The 21,289-nt window shown below is 39.3% G+C and overlaps 1 protein-coding gene across 1 annotated transcript in view; it reads left to right on the top strand.

Annotated features, from left to right (window-relative positions):
- LOC109841160 (phosphoenolpyruvate phosphatase-like) overlaps positions 1 to 10,496 on the top strand; it is a 39,063-nt gene extending 28,567 nt beyond the window's left edge. The window contains exon 10 of the mRNA XM_020410040.1: positions 10,098 to 10,496. Coding sequence (XP_020265629.1) covers positions 10,098 to 10,173 — 76 coding nt within the window. The 3' untranslated portion in view covers positions 10,174 to 10,496. The remainder of the gene's footprint in view (positions 1 to 10,097) is intronic.

Below are 21,289 nucleotides of genomic sequence, written 5' to 3'. Positions count from 1 at the left end.
GATGTGGTGTCTTAACGGGCTCCTGGGATTCGTTCACTGGACCCAAGCATTCTTTAACTGGAACTTTGTTTTGATCGTCAGATGAAGGATTGAGGCGATCCGCCATCGTGATCTTGGATATTGACAGGTCAGGAATGAACCGTGGCTTCCCTGGAACAATTATGATTGTAGTAGACGGACCAGGAATGGACGTTGGTGGGGCTGAAGGAAAACTCTTTGGAGCCTCTCTTTGACCGCGGCAGGGAAGATCGTCGCGGTCGCGAGATGTGCCGCGGCAGTGGAAACTGCCGCGGTTGAAGGATGTGCCGCGACAGTGAAGACTGCCGCGGTCACAGGTTGGATTATGCAGACCCGATTTTAGTACGAGTTTGGATTTGGGGATCCATACTTTGTGATTCTTTGGTGCTTCCTTAGACACTGTTTCCTTCTTCCCTTCTTGTCTTTGTTGTAAAAGAGCACGGACACGAGCGACGTACACTGTTTCCTTCTTCCCTTCTTGTCTTTGTTGTAAAAGAGCACGGACACGAGCGACGTTTGCCCTACGCTTTTGTATGCGTTCTTTGAGGGTTGAGCGAGCCCTTTTGACAAGGGTCCATTCCTCCGTCATGAGTTTAGCAGAGACATGAGTGATTGGTCGTTGAGACAACTGAACCACTCTATGTCTCTTCGACTCTAAGTCCGCAAGATAACGAACTCCGTCGGTTTGTTCCAAGGCCTTAGCTATTTGGCGAGCGCGGCGCTGACGTTGTCTTTGACGAGCCCTCTTCGTCAGTGCCGGTTGGCTTTGATTCGATGACTCTTTAACTAGATAAGAGTCATTATGAGCAGAGGTGTTGCGAGTAAAATCCTCAGCAACAATCAGGAGAGAGTCTTCATTTTGTGCCTTATTTGGCATGTAAGTCTTCTTCAATGATGAGATCTTCTTGTACTTACGAGACAATGAAGATCTTGAAGAGGATGAGAGATATTCCTCAAACTTGGTTTGGTCGAATTCGTATTCGACCATGGATTCAACCGGGATCTTGATGATTGGCTGCGACACGACGGTCTCGGCAGCGAGACCGTTGGCTCCCACTGTGGTCGCCAGTTTGTTTGCGTCAAAAGTTGGTTTCATTGTGGAATTCATTATATCTTCGGTCGATTACAACAAATTCAAAAGAGATAGTCTTTTTATAAGACTTCTTTTACACAACAAAAGGAAAATTACAACTTTTTAGAAACAAACGCAGGATCGTTGTTTGGATCGCTGCTTGCGTGGGACCTTTGCCTGTGCCGGGAGCGCTTTGACTCGTGGACCACCAAATCACAGATTCTGATTGAACCGTGAGGGGTTTAATGATTCTTCCTTCGTTTATCGAAGTAAGAATTTGAAGCGAATATCTTATCGATGTAAGATGTTCACTCTTCTAAAGATCAAGTCAGAGCTTAGATCTCTAGGAATCGCCAGAAACTTCTTGAGGATGTTTGTGAAGAAGGAAGACTCTCTCTCTTGCTCTAATTCACCAAAACTCAAGGCTCTCTGCTCTAATCTCTCTGGAAAATGCTCAGCCTCTGTCAATGATGGCCATAGGGGGGTATTTATAGCCTCCTTAGACGATAACTGAAGAAATAGCTGGTCAATAACTGTCTCTTTAGGCGCGGCAGCTGATGCTGTCGCGGCTAAAGGGCGCGACAGTCGACAATGTCGCGGCCAAAGGGCGCGGCAGTCGACACTGCCGCGGCTAAAGGGGCAGTTACACCCACGTTCATACGTGTTTGCGGCACCATGGATTGCCGCGCCCAAGCCGCGGCACTATGAACTGCCGCGTCTTAGCCGCGGCACTATGAGCTGCCGCGCTATAGCCGCGGCACCATGAGCTGCCGCGCCCACGCGCTGTAGTTTGCATTGTTCTGTGAATTCACATTGTTTTGTGTTGATTCACAGATCCTTTTGCTTCCTTTGGGCTTGTATGATCTCCCATGACTTAGATACTGATGTTTATCACCTTCTCTTTGTCTTGAGTGATATTTGGATGTCTGTAAGCATTTTTGACGTCTACAGCAGTATATCTTACTCCATAAGATATAATCGCTATCTCACAACAGGTGTGACGATTGTCCATCTACCACATGTATAAAAGAGATATGCGTTACTATGCACGAGCATTATAACGGCATATCAAAACCTTTCAACACACGTGAGATAATACGAAATCGCCCCTGTATATTCTGAAGTGTGTTTTGTCCAAGCAAAACAAATACTTTTAAGCGTCGATCCCCTCAAAGGAGGATACCGGCTCTTCTCGAAGGTATCTCAAAGGATACAAACGAGGATTTGCATACAAATACAGATATTTACGCATGAAATTGATGAGATACAATATTTAAATTTGTGAAAGGGTGAAAGAAATGTACCCCCATGCGAAACGACAGCGGGACCAGACTCTTCAGGAGACTGGACAGTCGAACGACCCCGGGGAACTCGAGATCTACGCGGCGACATGATGAATATGTGATCTATATTGAAATCCGACGAGAAAGTTAGGATTTTGAACATGAAATTGATCGAAATATCACAAAATACAACTGAAACAGTGCATACAAAGTTGAAGTTGAGATTTCAAAGAAAGAGAGGGAAAACAAACCTGCGAAACCCGAGTGAAATGTCCCCCAAACGGAGCTCTACCCAAGTCAGAAACAAAGAGAAGAAGAAGAAGCAGAAAAGTTGCAGAAAATCGCTGGAAAATCGCCCAAAGATTGCTAAAAAATCGACGTGAAAAAGCCCTAAAAAAAACCTTAAGTCGGGGTTTTATAACCCCGACTTCGCTGTGCGAGACAGCATATACTGTCTCGCACCACGAGACAGTATGAGCTGTCTCGCATAGGTGATGTCTTGCTGTTTTAATACGTATGAATACTCCAATAGGTACACGAGTCTAAACTGTTTCCCTACCATCAACAGGAAGTTTCTGAAGAATATTAATCTGAATATTCTTAAGGATAACCTGACGAACTCTCAATGGATGTATCAATTCGGTGACAAAAGCTGAACTTCTTAAGGATAACCTGACGAACTCTCAATGGATGTATCAATTCGGTGACAAAAGCTGAACCTACAAGAACAAATACCAACTTCGAATGGATGTATCAATTCGGTGACAAAAGCTGAACCTACAAGAACAAATACCAACTTCGAATCAAGATCTCAACAACGGTCAAGCGATAGACGCGATACCGGGAGAACATTAGCTATTCTACAAAGAACTGAATAGGCTAAAAGAAGAAGAGATTAAGAGTCGAAGCCATTTACAAATTCTTCTACACGATCTACTCAACCAAGCATTGAAGGGATCGTAAGTAAAATCTATCTTATCCAAAGTCTCCCAGACTCCTCTATAAAAGAATGAGTCTGGAATACTTTGGAGGGGGTATCTGTAGGCGTTAAAAAATGCTAATAGATATCCAAACATAAAAAAGATCATCCAAAAGTCACAAGAATGAACCTCATACTGTCTTAGAAAAGAAATCAAGACAGATATGAACTGTCTCGCCAGCGAGACAGTGTTTACTGTCTCGCCAGCGAGACAGCTTTGAAATGGTCAGAAACCACCTTAATAACCACCGCACACGTGTCCATTAACTGCCAAAGGACGTGAAAAACATTGTGGGCGAAAATCACGTAAACAACTGCCAAAATAACGGAGTTTAAAACGTGGGACAGCAGTTACATCAAAAAAACTGCCAGGAAATTGCCTTTTCCCCAAGACAACAAACACTGTCTCGGCCGCCGAGACAGTAAACACTGTCTCGCAGCCTTAACGTGTTTATTTTGTTGTGTTTTTCAGTTACGTGTCCCAGAGGCTATAAATACCCCCCTAGGGTCATTACTGACGAAGATCAAGCATTTTATCGAGTGATTCAGAGCAGAGAGAGCAGACAAAATAGTTCTTTGTGCGATTCCTTGAGATTCGAGCTTTGACTTGATCTTAAGAAGAACGATCGTCTTACTTTGATAAGATCTTCGTTTCAAATTCTTACTTTGATAAACGAAGGAAGAATCATTAAACCCCTCACGATCTGTGATTTGGTGATCCACGAGTCAAAGCGCTCCCGGCACAGGCAAAGTCCCACAAAGCAAAAGTCGATAAACGATTTTTGTGTTATTTTCCAAGAGAGTTGTAATTTTCTCAATTTTTCATTGTAATTTTCTGTAAACAATTTAAGTTTTAATGGAATCATCAATGAAAACAACTTTCGACGAAAACAGACATGTCTATCCCCATTATTAGGCATGCAACAATTGTGCTATTCACCTGGTCTTAACTGCGTAATGGGGCCCCGGACCTCGGAGTTTACTTAGTTAAGGTTCCTCACACCAAAAAAAAGTATGTGTCATATGATGACTGTTCATATACTAAAAAAATTTAAAATAAAACACAATCTTAAAAACCCTTATTTATCCGAATACAAAAACCTTGAAAACTATCGTTCCATTAAAGACCCTGTTGGGGATTCGAAACAATCAATCGAACCCTTGCCCTTCCGGACCTTGTGGTGAAAGTAGGAAAGTAGGAAAAATACCGCAAATAAAGATCTAACCTTGCAAAAACAGTAAAGGAGAAGAACACACAGATTTAACGAGGTTCGGCAACGTGCTTACATCCTCGGGAACCACACCACACAATCTCTTTATTAATTGAAGAAGAAAATACAAGCTCTCAAACAATGGGTTAATCTCTCTGAGATTCTCTCTCTCTTTGCAGTCAAAAAACTCTCTTTTTGATGTAGTACAAACCCTAAAATCGTATGGGGTATATATAGAATCCTGGGTGAAACAGATTCCTAAACAGAATAGGAAACTGCCAAATTTACTCGCGGTCGACCGACGCGGTCGACCGACGCGGTCGACCGACACGGTCGACCGACAGCGTCGACCGCCACGGTTCGACCGACTGCCAAAAACCGATGACCGTTTACTTTACAAGGTTTTGGCGGTCGCCCGCCCCGGTCGCCCGCGACCTGATCCAGGCTCTCCCAGCTTGTGTGCACGTTCGCGGTCGATCGACTCGGTCGACCGTGGATCTGTCTGCTCGTTTTCTCGTCCTTTTGATTCCAGCTCTTGTCTCGAACTTTGGGTCTACACCTTAGGCTAACAATCTCCCACTTTGAGACCAAAGTGCCTGCAATAAGTTCACCTGAACTCTCCCCTTCTTCGCATGTATCTTTTCCCCCGAAAAATTCTTACTTCAATCAACAATATTTCGTCAATCTCGCCGATCCTCGTAGTGTGGTTCCGCCTTCGTCTTCTACTCGTGAAGGTCAACTGAAGTTGCGCACAACTCCAGTTTCTCAATGGTGACTGCCTTTGTCAACATGTCCGCCGGATTTTGACTCCCTAAAATCTTCATTAAATACAACTTTCCGTCCTCAACTAGCGAGCGTATAAAATGGTATTTGACGTCGATATGCTTCGTTCTGGCATGATATACTGGATTCTTAGCAAGATGTATAGCGCTCTGGCTATCACAATAAAGAACTCCTCTCCCTTACTTCAGATCTAACTCTTCCAAGCACCCGTTCAACCAGATCATCTCCTTGCTTGCTTCAGTCACCGCGACATACTCAACCTCGGTTATAGACAAAGTCACAATCTTCTGCAGACGTGAGACCCAACTCACTGCTGTCGACGCTAAGGTATAAACATACCCCGTGGTGCTTCGCCTCGTATCATGATCACCGGCGAAGTCCGCATCCACGTATCCCTGCAGCACCAATTCCTTCCTCCTGAAACATAGTGGCTTGTTCGTTGTCCCCCTTAAGTACCACATTATCCACTTCACGGCCTCCCAATGCTGCTTTCCTGGATTGCTTGCAAATCTGCTCATAACTCCCACTGCATGGGCGATGTCCGGTCTCGTGCAAACCATCGCGTATATGAGACTCCCAATGGCCGAAGAATATGGCACCCTGCTCATATGCTCTCTATCTGCATCTGTCTTAGGCGATTGCTCCTCAGATATCTTGAACTGACTTTCAAGGGGTGTGCTAACAACTTTAGCATTCTGCATGTTAAACATCTGAAGTACCTTCTCAATGTATTCAGCTTGGTTCAATCTCAATGTCCCTTCAGCTTCATCCCTACTGATTCGCATCCCTAGAATCTGCTTCGCTGCACCCAGATTCTTCATTATAAATTCCTTTGCTAGCTGCTTCTTCAAACTGTTTATCTCTTCTAAACACGGTCCTGCTACCAACATGTCATCAACATATAATAACAAAATAATAAAGCTGGACTCGAACCTTTTGAAATAACAGCAATAATCCGAATTGCATCTTCTGTAGCCATTGTTCTGCATGAAGTTATTAAACTTCTTATACCACTGTCTCGAAGCCTGTTTCAAACCATATAAGCTCTTCTTGAGCTTGCACACCATCTCTTCCTTTCCTTCTTCAATGAAGCCAACAGGCTGCTTCATGTAGATTTCTTCATCTAAGTCACCATGAAGAAAGACAGTCTTCACATCTAACTGCTCAAGGAAGAGGTCTTCTGCAGCTACCAAACTCAACACCACTCTGATGGTTGTGAGTTTCACAATAGAGGAAAATATCTCCGTGTAGTCTACTCCTTCCCGCTGTTGAAACCCTTTCACGACTAATCTGGCCTTGAATCTCTTGCTTCCATCACTCTCCTGCTTGACCCGGTAGACCCATTTATTATGCAATGCTTTCTTCTGTGCAGGTAGCTGGGCTAACTCTCATGTCTCATTAGTGAGTAGAGAATCCATCTCCTCCTGCATCGCATGCTCCCACTGCTGAGATTCACTCACTTGCACTGCCTCTTCATAACACTCCGGCTCTCCGCTATCTGTTAAGAGTAGATAATCAAGTGACGAGAGGTATTTGGGATTTGATTTGGGTGCCCTGGATGACCTCCTAAGCTCCACGCCCTGGGTAGTAGCTTCTGCACCTGTAGTCTCATCCGTTCTACGGTCAGAACTGACATCGTCGCCCCCATCTGGAAGTTCCTCCAAATCTATGTACTCGGATCCACCTGCATCCGTAGTGCTGCTCCCACTGCTTTGGCTATCCTTAGCATTGTCCCTGTCCTTGTACATCACCTCCTCATTGAATATTACATCCCGGCTCCTGATGATCTTCCTGTTCTTCTCATCCCAAAGGCGATACCCGAACTCATTAATGCCGTACCAATGAATGTGCACTTCTGTGACTTAGCTTCTAGCTTGTCCCTAACATGGTCACTGATATGAACATAAGCCACGCAACCAAATACCCGTAAGTGTGAGAGATTTATCTTCTTTCCACTCCAAATCTCCTCTGAAATCCCAAAATCTAATAGAACTGATGGCCTGTGATTGATAAGGTATGCTGCTGTATGCACCGCATCCGCCCAAAATGTCTTAGGTAGACATGCATGTAATCGCATGCTCCGCGCACGCTCTGTCAAGGTCCTGTTAATCCTCTCTGCAATGCCGTTCTGCTGCGGCGTCCCTGGAGTAGTCCTCTCTAAGCGAATCTCATTCGTAGCACAGAACCTCTTGAACTCCTCCAGCTCGTATTCTCCACCATTATCTGATCTCAAGCACTTCACCTTCAGATCTGTCTCGTTCTCGACCATGGCCTTCCACTTCTTGAAGATTTCGAACATCTCTGACTTGTGCTTCATGAAGTAAACCCATACCTTCCTCGAGTGATCGTCGATAAAGGTGACGTAGTATCTCGAACCGCCAAAAGAAGACACACTGGCTGGGCCTCATACATCTGTATGAATCAATTCTAGCTTCTGAGTCTTAGGTGGCCTTCCACCCTTCTGGAAACTAACCCTCTTCTGCTTCCCAAAGATGCGGTCTTCACAAACCCCCACTTCCACGATGTCGATCCCGGTTAGCTTTCCTTGTGAATGTAGAATTTTCATCCCCTTCTCGCTCATGTGTCCCAGCCTGTTGTGCCACAAATCTGTACTCTCCTTGTCAGCTGTAATTGCGAGTGTGTCACTCCCATGTGAAGTGAGGTAGAGAGTTCCTATTTTATTACCTCGGGCAACAACCATAGTACCGTTGGAGATTCTCCACGAATCCCCGATGAATGTCGAAACGTAGCCTTCTGCTCTAAGCTGTCCCACGAAACAAGATTCCTCTTCAGCTTCGGCACGTGTCTCACGTTTTTCAAATTCCACTTAGAGCCCTTTATTTGTATCTGAACGTCGCCCTTTCCAACAATATTACAAGGTTCATTATCCCCCAAATATACTTTACCAAAGTTCCCTGCTACATAGTTCTGAAGTAGCTTCTTATTAGCAGTGGCATGGAAAGAAGCTCCTGAGTCGATGACCCAAGAATCAGAATCGCTATTTATAGCAAGGATCAAGGCATCCTGCACGATATGAGCCCTCCTGCTCACCCGCATCCTTCTTTGGTGCTTTACAGACCGAAGACATATGGCCCTCATGGCCGCAGTTCCAACACTTCCCTTTGATGGACCTAACCTTCGAGTTCGGCCTCTTCTTCACTGATTTCGATCGATTCCTGTTCTGGTTCCCTTTCTTCTGGCTTCTGCCTCTCTGCTCGAAACTTAGAGCTGAACCTGAACCTTCTGATTCGGACGATTTCCTTCTAACCTCCTCGGATAGAATCATGCTAACAACCTCATTCAGCTTCAACTTCTCTTTCCCCGCCGAATTGCTGATTGTCGTCACACAACCTGCCCAACTATCTGACAACTGCGATAGTAGTAGAAGGCAAATTGGACGAAAGATCAACTCCCTTGTATGACCCCAAAAAGATCCTTGAGCGCAGGTTTTTTAACATGTTGACGCCGGTTTATGAGTTTGAGTAGTACGAGTTGTTTGGGTCTTTTCTTTTTTCGATTGATTTGGACGATGCCCTTCGTCATCGAACGTGATGTCCACGGAGATAAGTTGATCAACAATCGTGTTGAACTCGCTGAGGTGCATCGTGAAGGACTGTCCTTCTGCCATCTTGAGGTTGAAAAGAGTTTTGACTAGATGCACATTGTTTGCTGCCGACGGTTGCTCGTACATCTTCGCGAGCGCTTTCATAAGCCCCACCGTCGTCTTCTCCTTCAGAATATTGTGGGCTACTGATTTGGCGAGCGACAACCGGATTTGCCCTAGAGCCTTCCTATCCAGTACCTCTCAATCACCATCTGACTCCTCTTTCTTTTTTCCCTTTTCCTTGTCCATCAACGGGCGATACAAGTCCTTCTGGTACAGATAGTCCTCCATTTGCGACTTCCAATAGACAAAGTCTGAACCGTCAAACTTCTCGATCTTTGATTTGCTTTCCTCTGCCATGGCTTTCACACAAATTGCCGAACGAAGCTCTGATACCAGTTATTGGAGATTCGAAACAATCAATCGAACCCTTGCCCTTCCGGACCTTGTGTTGAAAGTAGGAAAGTAGGAAAAATACCGCAAATAAAGATCTAACCTTGCAAAAACAGTAAAGGAGAAGAACACACAGATTTAACGAGGTTCGGCAACGTGCCTACGTCCTCAGGAGCCACACCACACAATCTCTTTATTAATTGAAGAAGAAAATACAAGCTCTCAAACAAGGGGTAAATCTCTCTGAGATTCTCTCTCTCTTTGCAGTCAACCCCGGTCGACCGCGACCTGATCCAGGCTCTCCCAGCTTGTGTGCACGTTCGCGGTCGACCGACTCGGTCGACCGTGGATCTGTCTGCTCGTTTTCTCGTCCTTTTGATTCCAGCTCTTGTCTCGAACTTTGGGTCTAGACCTTAGACTAACAGACCCCTTCAGTGCATCAAAACTCAGAAATTATAATGAGAAGTAAGGGTTATAATTTTGATCTGTAACATGTCCCTTCAAGTTGATTTTTTTTATGGGTCAAATCTGGGTTGTTTTACATAGTAACACTTTCTTTCTCTAAAATACCGTCTAAAATGTGCGTCTTTTGGGATTTAAAACTAGTTTGGTTGCATAAACTCACTTCGGATTCGATAATTGAAGGTAAAAGGTTATAATTTTTAACCTGCAATACATTTTTATTATAAGATCTGTAAATATAATGAACATGTAACTCGTTGATTCATGTAATAATTGGTAAATAAAAATGCAGGGCGAGCAATACGAGGAGGAGACTGAAGAAAAACCATAAATCTCAAGCTGTGGATAGATTACTTGCTACATATTGAGCAGACTCGAGCTGGAATTATTTCATCGGAGTTGAGCTTTGTGTACCTATTGCATGATAAAAAGGAGCAGCAGTCAGTTCGTATTTTAATGCAAAGCTATTAAAATTTTATTTAGTTCTGGTGCTGAATTAATAATAGAAGTCATGTAAGAATGGCAGGAGATGAATTATTCTTTGAAATTTATGACTGGTGTCATGTAATTTGTTGAGAAATGTTGAAGGTTTGATGGTCACTTGTTAGAAAAGTTTAGGTGGAAGATTGTTTTCAGGGAATAATCGCTGCATATACACTAAATCTACATCAAAGAAAGAGTCATGCTAATATGTGAGATATTATTATTTATAAATTAGGCAGAGTATATGTTATCTAATAAAAATGAAAAGCCTGATTCCATGTATCGGGCCAGTCCATAGTTTATTTCCTTCTTGTTACGTTAGAAAAATATCATATTTTCCATTCCTGTAAAATAATCTAAAATGCAGTATAATAATGAAAACTGCATGCACCATTAAAAAATGAGGATATTTTTGTGTACATGAATGTAACACGTTTAGCCTTTATAAAAATAGATAAAAGAAGAAAAACGCCCATTTTCAGTTTAAAGAACATCAATGATTGCTTCCTTTTTAGTGGAAGGTCAATTATTTTGAAGATTTGAGAACTCTAAAAGTGACAGTTCATCAATTCTATCCATATGCACGTCAGCTAACATGGCATATCAAGCTTGGGCTTATCTTTTGAAATCTTGAAATTAGTAGATACAATTTGCAATATAACATGAAAAATTCCTTAAGGACCCAAAATATGGGACCAATAGAGAGGACATGTGAGGTGTCTCCCTCTTATTGCATAATGAGTTGGTCATCATTAAATTAGTACCGCAAAGCTCATATAACATTGGGTTATTTAGAGACTACTCCCTCTAATCTTTAATAACATCAAATTAGTACCTCGAATCTTTGGAAATGCTCATGAGCCCCTCAAATGCTAAGGAGTCTTGCAATTTGGTCCATCGGCGACAAAACCCCCCTCCCACCTTATGCTTCTCTTAAAAAGGAGAAAAAAAAGGGAAAACTTCTTGCTCATAAAAAATTATTAGTTGAAGGATAATTTGGTTATTGAGGGGTTAAATTGCAAAACCCCGTGTATTGCACTCATTCCTAATTTGTACTAAAACAAAAAATCACAACCATTAACTAGATAATCAATGGCTGTGATTATGTAGTGGTCCCTCCACTATTTTTTTTATAGTGGAGAGGATCATAATCCTAAAAGTTTTAACTTCTATTTTGGATAGTTAGAAGTGTAGGGGGAGATCACAAAATAACGAATCAAATTAACAAAAGGAAAAAAAATCCTTAAAGAAAATATAATTATAACCTTTTTTTTAGCTTCGGAAGAGGTAATTGTTTCTCAATTAACAATTTAAAGTTCTTATCGGATACAAAGAGTTGTTAAATGTTCCTCAATTAACAATTTATTTGTCACAATAGTGTGTGAGTTCCTCAAAAGGGCCACAACCCCGTTATTGTAGAAGTTTGATGTAGGCATCAAACAATTGAGGAAAGATAGGAGTAGATGAAACTCGAGCGAATATGACATTAAATGTACTCTTCAAATTGATTATGTTCTAATAATCTTGGTACGGAAGATGATTTAATTTGCTTACAAACATAATGGAGTTTTGGTTTTGGATCCGCTTACCAAATAGTAGTGGAGAAACCACTACGTTAATATGAAAAAGTTATTATTTAGTAGATGGCTGCGATCCTCCTCTTTTAGCGCAATAATGAAATGACCGCAATTAATGAGGTATCTCCAGAGATGAGTTGAAAAAAGAAATTTTTATTGGTTCTGCCTCCTTTTTTTTATAAGGAGAATGAATCTTTCTATCGAAGAATCGGAAAAAAGGGGTTAGAATCCATTGCGGGAATTAATGATTTGCTGGAGAGGAACCGAATCCGTATGGTAAATTCTAAATTTAAAATGAATCATAATCTTTCATTAAACAATTAATGGTTGCGATCGAAAGCTAAACTAACTTAACTATATACAATTTAGTCATTTCTAAAAACTAGTTATTTTAACAAAATTCCTAATCTGATTTCGTAAAAAGTTAGGATCTGAGGTAAATTTAAGCGATGACATTAACTGCCGTTTGTAGAGTAAAATAGCGATTATGATGATTTGAAGTTATTTTTATAATGAGATTGATGTGTTGCAGTTTGTAGAGTATCATAAAAGAATTTTCTAATACACGACGTGGTTGAATTTGAGCCAAATGTGATTATGACGTCTTCTCTCTTATTATTGATGTGTAGCCTCATTATTGGACATAAAAGAATATCTTCATGTGAAAATGATATCCAATATTTTCATTTAGACCTATGTGTGATATAGATTATAGAGGGCAAAGGAAGTTCCTACTTCATGAAAAAAAAATGGGGGGGGGGGGGGGGGGGGGGAATTTGATCTAAATTTCTATTCAAATTGGGTGAATTACTAGCTTTGGCTCCTCAACTGAGTAGGGAAAAGTATCAAGTGCACTCACATATTGTGACGTAAAATGTTCACCAAGTAAATGCTAATTATTGAACCACTAACTTCAAAATCAGTAAATAGATTCAAAATTTAACATTCTTTAAAGGCTAAATGGTATTTGAATACCACAAAGTTTGCCCAACCTAACACTTAAATAACACAGCTTGTATTTGGTGACAAAAAAATACCACAATTTTGGAAAAGTAGGCACATTACTACCATCTGTTAGTCACACGTGGGGATATTCCAAAGAATATTCTCACATGGTCAAATTGAATGTCTTTTAGCCTCATTGATTGTGTTAATTATAATTTATACCTATCCTCTCCCTCTTTAAAAATTTTATGATTCAAATCTAAACCTAATTCCCAAATTCATACACACTCTCTAACTTATACTAAAATCATTGCAGAAGCCAAGAAACCAAGCGTAAGGGTTTCAAGTTCATCAAGTTTTTAATTGACATTTTCCAAGCATAACCCAAATTTCCAAACTTAAGGTAAAGATCAAGTTTTTAGATAATTAACAATACCTCAAAGTACAAAAATTCTAGATTTATTCCACTGCGAATCTCTAAATTTGAACATGAAACCCCTTCATCAAGATCCCAAATAGAGTTTTGACCCCCAAACTTGGGCGAAATCCAAAATCAAACCTCCAGGGCAATCATTCCTTGTGAAGTAACGTGAACATATGGTTTTTTTTTTAACAGTTAGGGGGTATTAAATAGCTAGAAGAGCATTTTTGTCCGAGTGGTGTTAGAGGCACACCATGAGGCACACATCCGGTCACACTCCCCCACCTGCTACAGTGCAGCCTGTGAGGCCCCTGTTAGATATTTTGTTAACAAAAGGCAATTTTGCCTTCATGAATTATAATAAATATTGTAATTAAAACATGCAATTAAAAATATGTGTAACGGCTATATAATTATGGGGAACGTTACAAAATTTATGACGAACGTTACGGAATTAATTACGGGTTTTGTAACGTCTTTTCCAACCCTATATATATATCCGTATGTTGAGCTCAAAATGATAAGAAAAAAATATACAACAAGTTTCTCTTGTTTTTCTTCTCTCCCCTATAAATTATTTTCATCTACATCTTAGTTTTATTTTATGGGCAACTTCCTTCATCTGAGCTGAAGCTCTGCATTCTCGCCCGAGTGTAGAGGCCGGCCGTTTCCGGGGGTTTTTACCGCTAGGGGAAGGGAACCATCTGCGCCAGGGCGATAGGCGGGTTCTCAATCTTCTAGGGCAGTGAATACACGACTGCTCCCGTTCAGGCCAGTTTTAATTGTTTAATTTTTCGGATTTATCTGCATGCTATAATCTTAATTATTTGATAAATTTTCCAACAATCTAGAAGATTGATATGTTTATAGCTTTTGATTTAAATCCGAAAAATATATACTTCTTTCTGTTTACATAGAGAATCATTTTCCTTGTTCATTAAAAATCTGTTTACTGTTCACTGAGAAAACTATTTCGTTACTGTTCATCACATTTTTTTTTGTTCTGTTAATTTAATTAAATGTTGTAATTAATTGCTTTAATTTCTGTCAATTACTGCATTTATTGAATTCATTTAATTGTTGTTCATTACTGCTAATTAATTTTAATTACAATTAACCAGAGGTCTTCTTTTGTAAGAGTATGAACTCTGGACATTGAATATATCTTTATCGTAGTTCAGTATGTTAATATTAACCATCAGGACACCAGTGCAATAAGTATAGTCATGTAGTAGTTACACCATAATTCTAATTTTTTTTAAACTATATACTCAAAGTATTATTATGATTTTTGTATCAGTATTGTGCTGGAGAAAAGTTAATAATTATTGTAAGTTACGAATATCAAAGAACCTTTATTGGTTTCTAAAAGCCTAGTTTATATTTGTTAGAATCATCTAAAACCTACCCTTATTCCCTTGTGCTAGTGAATATGCACGCATTTGAAACATGCTATAAATTTGTAGCAATGCACATTTTTATTCTTGAAAATTTCATATGCATGGTTTTGACAAGAATAAAGAGAACAAACTCTGGATGCATAGATGCTTTGAAATATCTGGATTGTTTTGTTTATGGTTTAATGCTTTCATTTCTTTAAACTATGAATATGGTACCTTCTATTATTAATAATTCCATACTTTGAAGTGCTTATACATCTAATAAGCTTAGTACAGAAGGTGGTAAAAGTGAATGCAGATTTGTTCAGCAACTTAAGTGGCAGTTGTCTGCAGCAGATGAGTTTTTACTCTCAAGACATGAAAATCATGAGGTTCGAACATCAATAGGTAAACCCCTCCTCGGCCTTATCCAACATATGTTTGCAGTATAGTTGCTAGGCAAATTAAATGCTTGCAGGAAATATTTTAAAGTTTCTATATTCTGTTAAGAAACAAAAACTCATTGAGTGAACCGATTCAAGTTTTCTTGGATTAGTTGGTGTCTAAGGCAAGATTTAAGGGTTGCGTAACGCGCTCTGTAAGGAACGAGGTACTTAATTGATCTTTGATCAACCTTTATTACTATCCTTACCTGGCTAACTACCCGGGTAAAACTTTAATCTTTTCACTTTAGGAGTTTTTGGTTTGGAATAAGAGGACCGGAATTATGAGAAAAATTCATATGCATTTATTTAATTACGCTTCTTGCATCATATATTGCCTAATGATAAATGATCAATATATGAGCGAACCAAATCAAAGTGGTGCATTTTTTAAAATTCTATTTTATATGGTGGATTATATTTCAAATCTTCAAATGTAAAGTTCATCTCTTTTATTGCGTTATGATGGATATTATAATAAATGTTCATATGTCTTCTTAGATAACTTGCATTTGTTACATGATTAATTGTAAGGTTTTATGCAAGAATACACTTGTAAAATTTAAAGCACGTATGTACAAATATTATTATTATTATTATTTGTATAAGAGGTGGTACTAGAAAATGACAACATAAATTTGGAAGGTCTCTTTGTATCAATCTCTTCAGACATAGACTATGATCTTTTATGATCATAGATCATGACCTAATGTCAATTTCAAACAATATGATGGACTAATTACAAAATAAGAACTTGATAAATAAATACAACGCCTGCTAGGCAAAGTTATGATTCTAGACTTTGTAAAGTCTGTGAAAAGAATCTTGATGACCCTTTGACTAAGGGATTATCCAGGAGTGTGGTTCTGGATTCATCGAGGGAGATGGGGTTAAGCCCATAGATGAGGTCACTGACAGCGGCAACCCAACCCTTATTTGGAGACGTAGTCCCAATGTCGGTTCAATGTGGTAGAAACAAGCTGGACAAGTGACTCTCGTGTGGAGCATCGACCTAGATATATTTATATATCATTATGTAGCATTTGCTACTACCCCTTCTCTATGATGACGATGCTCTTATGATACAGCTGGCTAGGCTGAGTTTTACTCTTAATAAGTCCAACGCGTGTATTGTGGGGGGTATTAAATAAACAGCTGTAGTACCCTTTGAGGACTTACCTACGTGAGAGGAACCGTGATGGCCGCGGTTGGGGGGGCAGGGCTGACCCCTAGAAACTCTCATGAGTCGGTTTATTGTGAGCATGGCCTTTAACGCTCAACCCGCTTTGCTCAATAGATGAAGCGTATTGTGTGTGTTTTCATCAATACCTGATTAAAGGGGCCTAATTCAAGGCTTAGTCCATTATGTCCCTCAGGTGGCGATGAACTCACTAAGGAAAGGTTCAAAGCCGAAAGCTACCTCTCCCGAATTCACGATACGAAAGGTTGCCCAACCTATATTTGTTTTATGATTTCTTGATTTATTTATTGATTTCTGAGTCTTCAGTCAATATTGCCTTTTGGGAGGGACTGTTAGATATTTTGTTAACAAAAGGCAATTTTGCCTTCATGAATTATAATAAATATTGTAATTAAAACATGCAATTAAAAATATGTGTAACGGCTATATAATTATGGGGAACGTTACAAAATTTATGACGAACGTTACGGAATTAATTACGGGTTTTGTAACGTCTTTTCCAACCCTATATATATATATATCCGTATGTTGAGCTCAAAATGATAAGAAAAAATATACAACAAGTTTCTCTTGTTTTTCTTCTCTCCCCTACAAATTATTTTCATCCACATCTTAGTTTTATTTTATGGGCAACTTCCTTCATCTGAGCTGAAGCTCTGCATTCTCGCCCGAGTGTAGAGGCCGGCAGTTTCCGGGGGTTTTTACCGCTAGGGGAAGGGAACCATCTGCGCCAGGGCGATAGGCGGGTTCTCAATCTTCTAGGGCAGTGAATACACGACTGCTCCCGTTCAGGCCAGTTTTAATTGTTTAATTTTTCGGATTTATCTGCATGCTATAATCTTAATTATTTGATAAATTTTCTAACAGCCCCCTGCACTGTAGCAGGTGGGGGGAGTGTGGCCGGAGGTGTGCCTCATGGTGTGCCTCTAACATTTCTTTTTTTGTCCAAACGATAAAAAATTAACACCTTTACAAGGATTCTAACGGTGGACATCTTGTGGTATTTTTCTGCCATCAAATATAAGTTATGGTATTTAAATGTTAGGTCGGATAAACTTTATGATATTTAAGTGTCATTTAGCCTTTTTTAAAATGCACACTTATTGCTATACTCACTTGATAGTTTGTCCCAACTACAGCGCTCTATGTCTCGAAATGCAAGCTGGGGGCACGTTGTCATAAACTAAATTAAGCATGGTCTTAATTTAAAATTCTACAAGTGATGAGTTGTCCCTATGTTCCAAATGAATACAATTTGGACCCGGAAAAGTTTAGACCAACTTAACTAGGTATAATTTGGATCTAGTAATCATGGATCTGACCCAACAAAATCCAAACAATTAATACATTTGGATCTACAAAAGTTCAAGACTTAAAAACTTTTTTTTTTTGCCTATTTAGTTGCTTTGATCATTTGATTTACTCTCGGTCTATTTTTCCAAATTGCCAAGCGTTCAGATTATATAACAACAATAACAAAGCCACTACCCTCCTAACAAATTTAGAATTACACCGTGCATGATCCAAACCCAATAACAATTTATACTGAGTGCACAAAAAAAAAGTTTGTGTATAAATTGATGATCAAAGATGGTTTGCGCCGAATAATCTTATTATAAAAGATCTTTCTAGATAAAAATATTCAAAATAATTGAATGCTATGTTTGGGCAATCTACTAATTGGAGGGGAAGGGAAATAAGGAAAGAAAGGAAACAACATAAAGAAAATGAAAGGAAGAGAAGGGGAAATATAATTATCATGTTTGAGAGTTTTGTAAAGGGAATGAAGGTGTATCATTTCTTAGATGTTGAGTTTGTATTATAATGGTCCACTGAGATTCGTTTCCTCTACACCCCAATTTGAGGATTAACCAAATTATATAGAATAAAGGTTAATGGATGTAAAATTTGTTACTCCCATTTCACTTTATTTTCTTTCAAAAAAATCTCAAAAAACAAGATTAATTCATTTAACTTCGTTCCCCAACCCCTCATTCACCCCCATCCAAACAAAGCAAAAAAGAATTTGGAGACACAATATCAGTCTCGATGATTGGAGTTACTAATTTCAAATATGAAAAAGGAAAAATTGTGTCAAGGCCTCAATTTTCATCAGCCCATCTGAGTAGCCCTTTCAACCTTTCTCCCATATGTAAAAGCCTCCAAAACCCAAAAAAAAGGTGTGATTCAGCCCTTCCAATTCAGCAATATACATTTTATATATTGTATTTCCCTAGATTTCTAAATTACCCCTCCTTGGTGGGGGTGTATGTGTGTATCACAAAGATTAGGTCCAAGTGAGATTTTTCCTACTGCTTCCTCCTCCCAACTAAACTCCCTTTCTAAATGCTCCTCCCTTACATCCTTGTCGGCACAATGGATAACCTTGTTGCTTCTCCCTCCTCTATTCCCCCTCTCTCCTAACCCGAATATTCATAATTGCTCCTCCTTCATATCCTCTATTCTTCCTCTCTCCTACCCTAAACCTAACCTTCTCTCTCCCTCTTCCTCCTCTCCTCCTCCAATCCTGCTGTCTCCTTCTCTTGCCTCCGCCTCTGTCATTACTGACCTCTAGCACAACCTTTGACCCCGCCCTCCCCCTCTGCCATCGACCTCGAGCGCATCTTTAACTAGTTCAACAATAATGACGACAACAAGATCTCTTTCTCCAAACTTGCCACCATCTTCTCCTCCCTTGACCAACCCCTCTCCTCCTCTAAAACCATCTATGACCTTATCTTCTCTCTCCTACAAAATTTCTCTCAGGTATGATATGCGGTGATTTAAAGATTGCTTATGAAGTGTTTGATGAAATGCCAAAGAGAGATATAGTTTTTTAGACTGTGATAGTAATAGATCATGTATTAAAAAAATATCATGGAGACCTTGCCGCTTGTTCTTACTGCTTTTTTGTTCATTTCCTTCCAGAAAAATCACAACTTTATAACATACAACATAACTTAATAGGTAATAAAATATCCATAACAGAAAATGACTTAGAATTAATATGAAATGACTTAAACTTCACAGACTTAAAATTCATAGGGGAAAAGCTTAGTCTTAGCATGAAATGACTTAGACTAAACACACAATTGCTTAAACTTTACAGAAAATGACTTAGATTTAACATGAAATGACTTAGACTTAATACAAAATAACTTAAACTTTATAGGAAATGATTTAAAATTTACAGGTAAGGGCTTAGACTTAACATGAAAATGACTTAGACTTAACACATAATTGCTTAAACTTCACAAAAAATGACTTGGATTTAGTATGAAATGACTTAGACTTAATACAAAATGACTTAAGCTTCACAGGAAATGAATTAAATTTTACAGGGAAGGGCTTTGACTTAACACGGAATGACATAGACTTAACACACAATTGCTTAAACTTCATAGAAAATGACTTAGACTTAACATAAAATCACTTAAACTTAATACAAAATGATTTAAACTTCACACGAAATGACTTAAACTTTACATATAAGGATTTAGACTTAATACAAAATTTGCACATTTTAAAACTAGAACTACCTTGTGTCGTGGTTTTATTACTCAAGGTATTCTTCAATTAACTCAAAGGATGCCAAAAATCTCCTTTTGAACATAAAGCTGAAGCAACAATGTTCATTATTTAAAACAAGTTATGAAACTAATATACCAAACATAAATTACTAAAATGAGTAACACATATAAAATCTTAATCTTGTAAGCAACACATCAAACATATGCTCGGCATTAAAGATAATACTCAACTCGAGATCCATACATGATCTAAGGTTCCTTATGGCTTGGAAGGTGTTTGGGGAGGCTTATTTTTTAGTCAAACAAGTTTTTAAGCTAACTTTTTTATTTCTGCCTGTTTGGTAAAATGCCAAAAAGTTAGCTTATCAGTCTCATTTTAAAAAATTAGTATACCCAACTTTTGAAAAACTAGCTTATAAGCTCACTTAAGAACGCAATGTTTGACCAAACAAATTACTATTCTACTCGAACAATTTTTGTAGTATTTTTATAAAAAAAACTCAAAATCCATTAAAAGCCAGCATAACTTATAAGCTTCAAATAAATAAATAAATAAATAAATAAATAAATAAGCCTTCTCAAATACACCATTACTCTCCTATCAGAATTACTAATCCAAAAGCATCAAGTTCCATTACAGGCATCATGGACTTTGAAGTGAAAGCTGTAGAGATGAGTTGGGAGCAACCTCTAGAGAATATCTCTAGTAGCATATTCTTGAGATGAGGAAAGAACACCGTCTTCTTGACAGTAATCTCGGAGATGGATATCTTGTCATAGGCATTGGATGCAACGCTCAAGGTTGGTGGTGGCAGAGGGGGAGGCAGAAGAAGGAGACAAAAGGGTCATGCACCCAAGATCAATTGTGGCGGAGGAGGAGGCGGGAGAGGGAGATGGTGTGGTCAAAGGGTGCACTCGAGGTCGGTCGTGGTAAAGATGGAGGTTGGAGAGGGGGATGTCAGTGTCGTAGGGAAAAAGGAAGAAGAGAGACGGAGTAGGAAGATTAGGGTTAGGAGAGAGAGGAGGAGAGGAGAGAAGGGACAAACAGCCATGAAGATTAATATTATGAGAGAAGAGAGAGGGGGAAATAAGGGCATTTTTTGGTTTTATATTTTTTTTCCTCTCTCTGTGCTTGGTTGGCAGAGAATAAGGGCTAAAACACATTATTACATTGTATCTAGGGTTTATACGTAAAGATGGAACTATACCAGGACTTCTCTCATTTGGGACATTGACACAATTTTTACTATAAAAAAATGTTAAATGACTGATATCACAAATATTCTACTAAAAAAAGAATAAGAAAAAAACTAATTGACTAGAAGACAAAAAAAGATCTGGACCAGCCTTAATAATTCCCACTCTATCTGCTTCATTCCTGTCCTACAGTGGACCCCACTCCTAAGCACAAACGATACTCCCTCCCTCCTCAAGTTTTAACCCAATCATTCCCCTTTCTCTCTCCAAAAACCAATGCCGACCAAGGAAGAGGGGGAGAGAGAAGC

This window comes from Asparagus officinalis, chromosome 5 (genome assembly GCF_001876935.1).
Source record: "Asparagus officinalis chromosome 5, Aspof.V1, whole genome shotgun sequence".
NCBI lineage: Eukaryota > Viridiplantae > Streptophyta > Magnoliopsida > Asparagales > Asparagaceae > Asparagus > Asparagus officinalis.
This window is presented reverse-complemented; position numbering and strand designations above follow the sequence as displayed.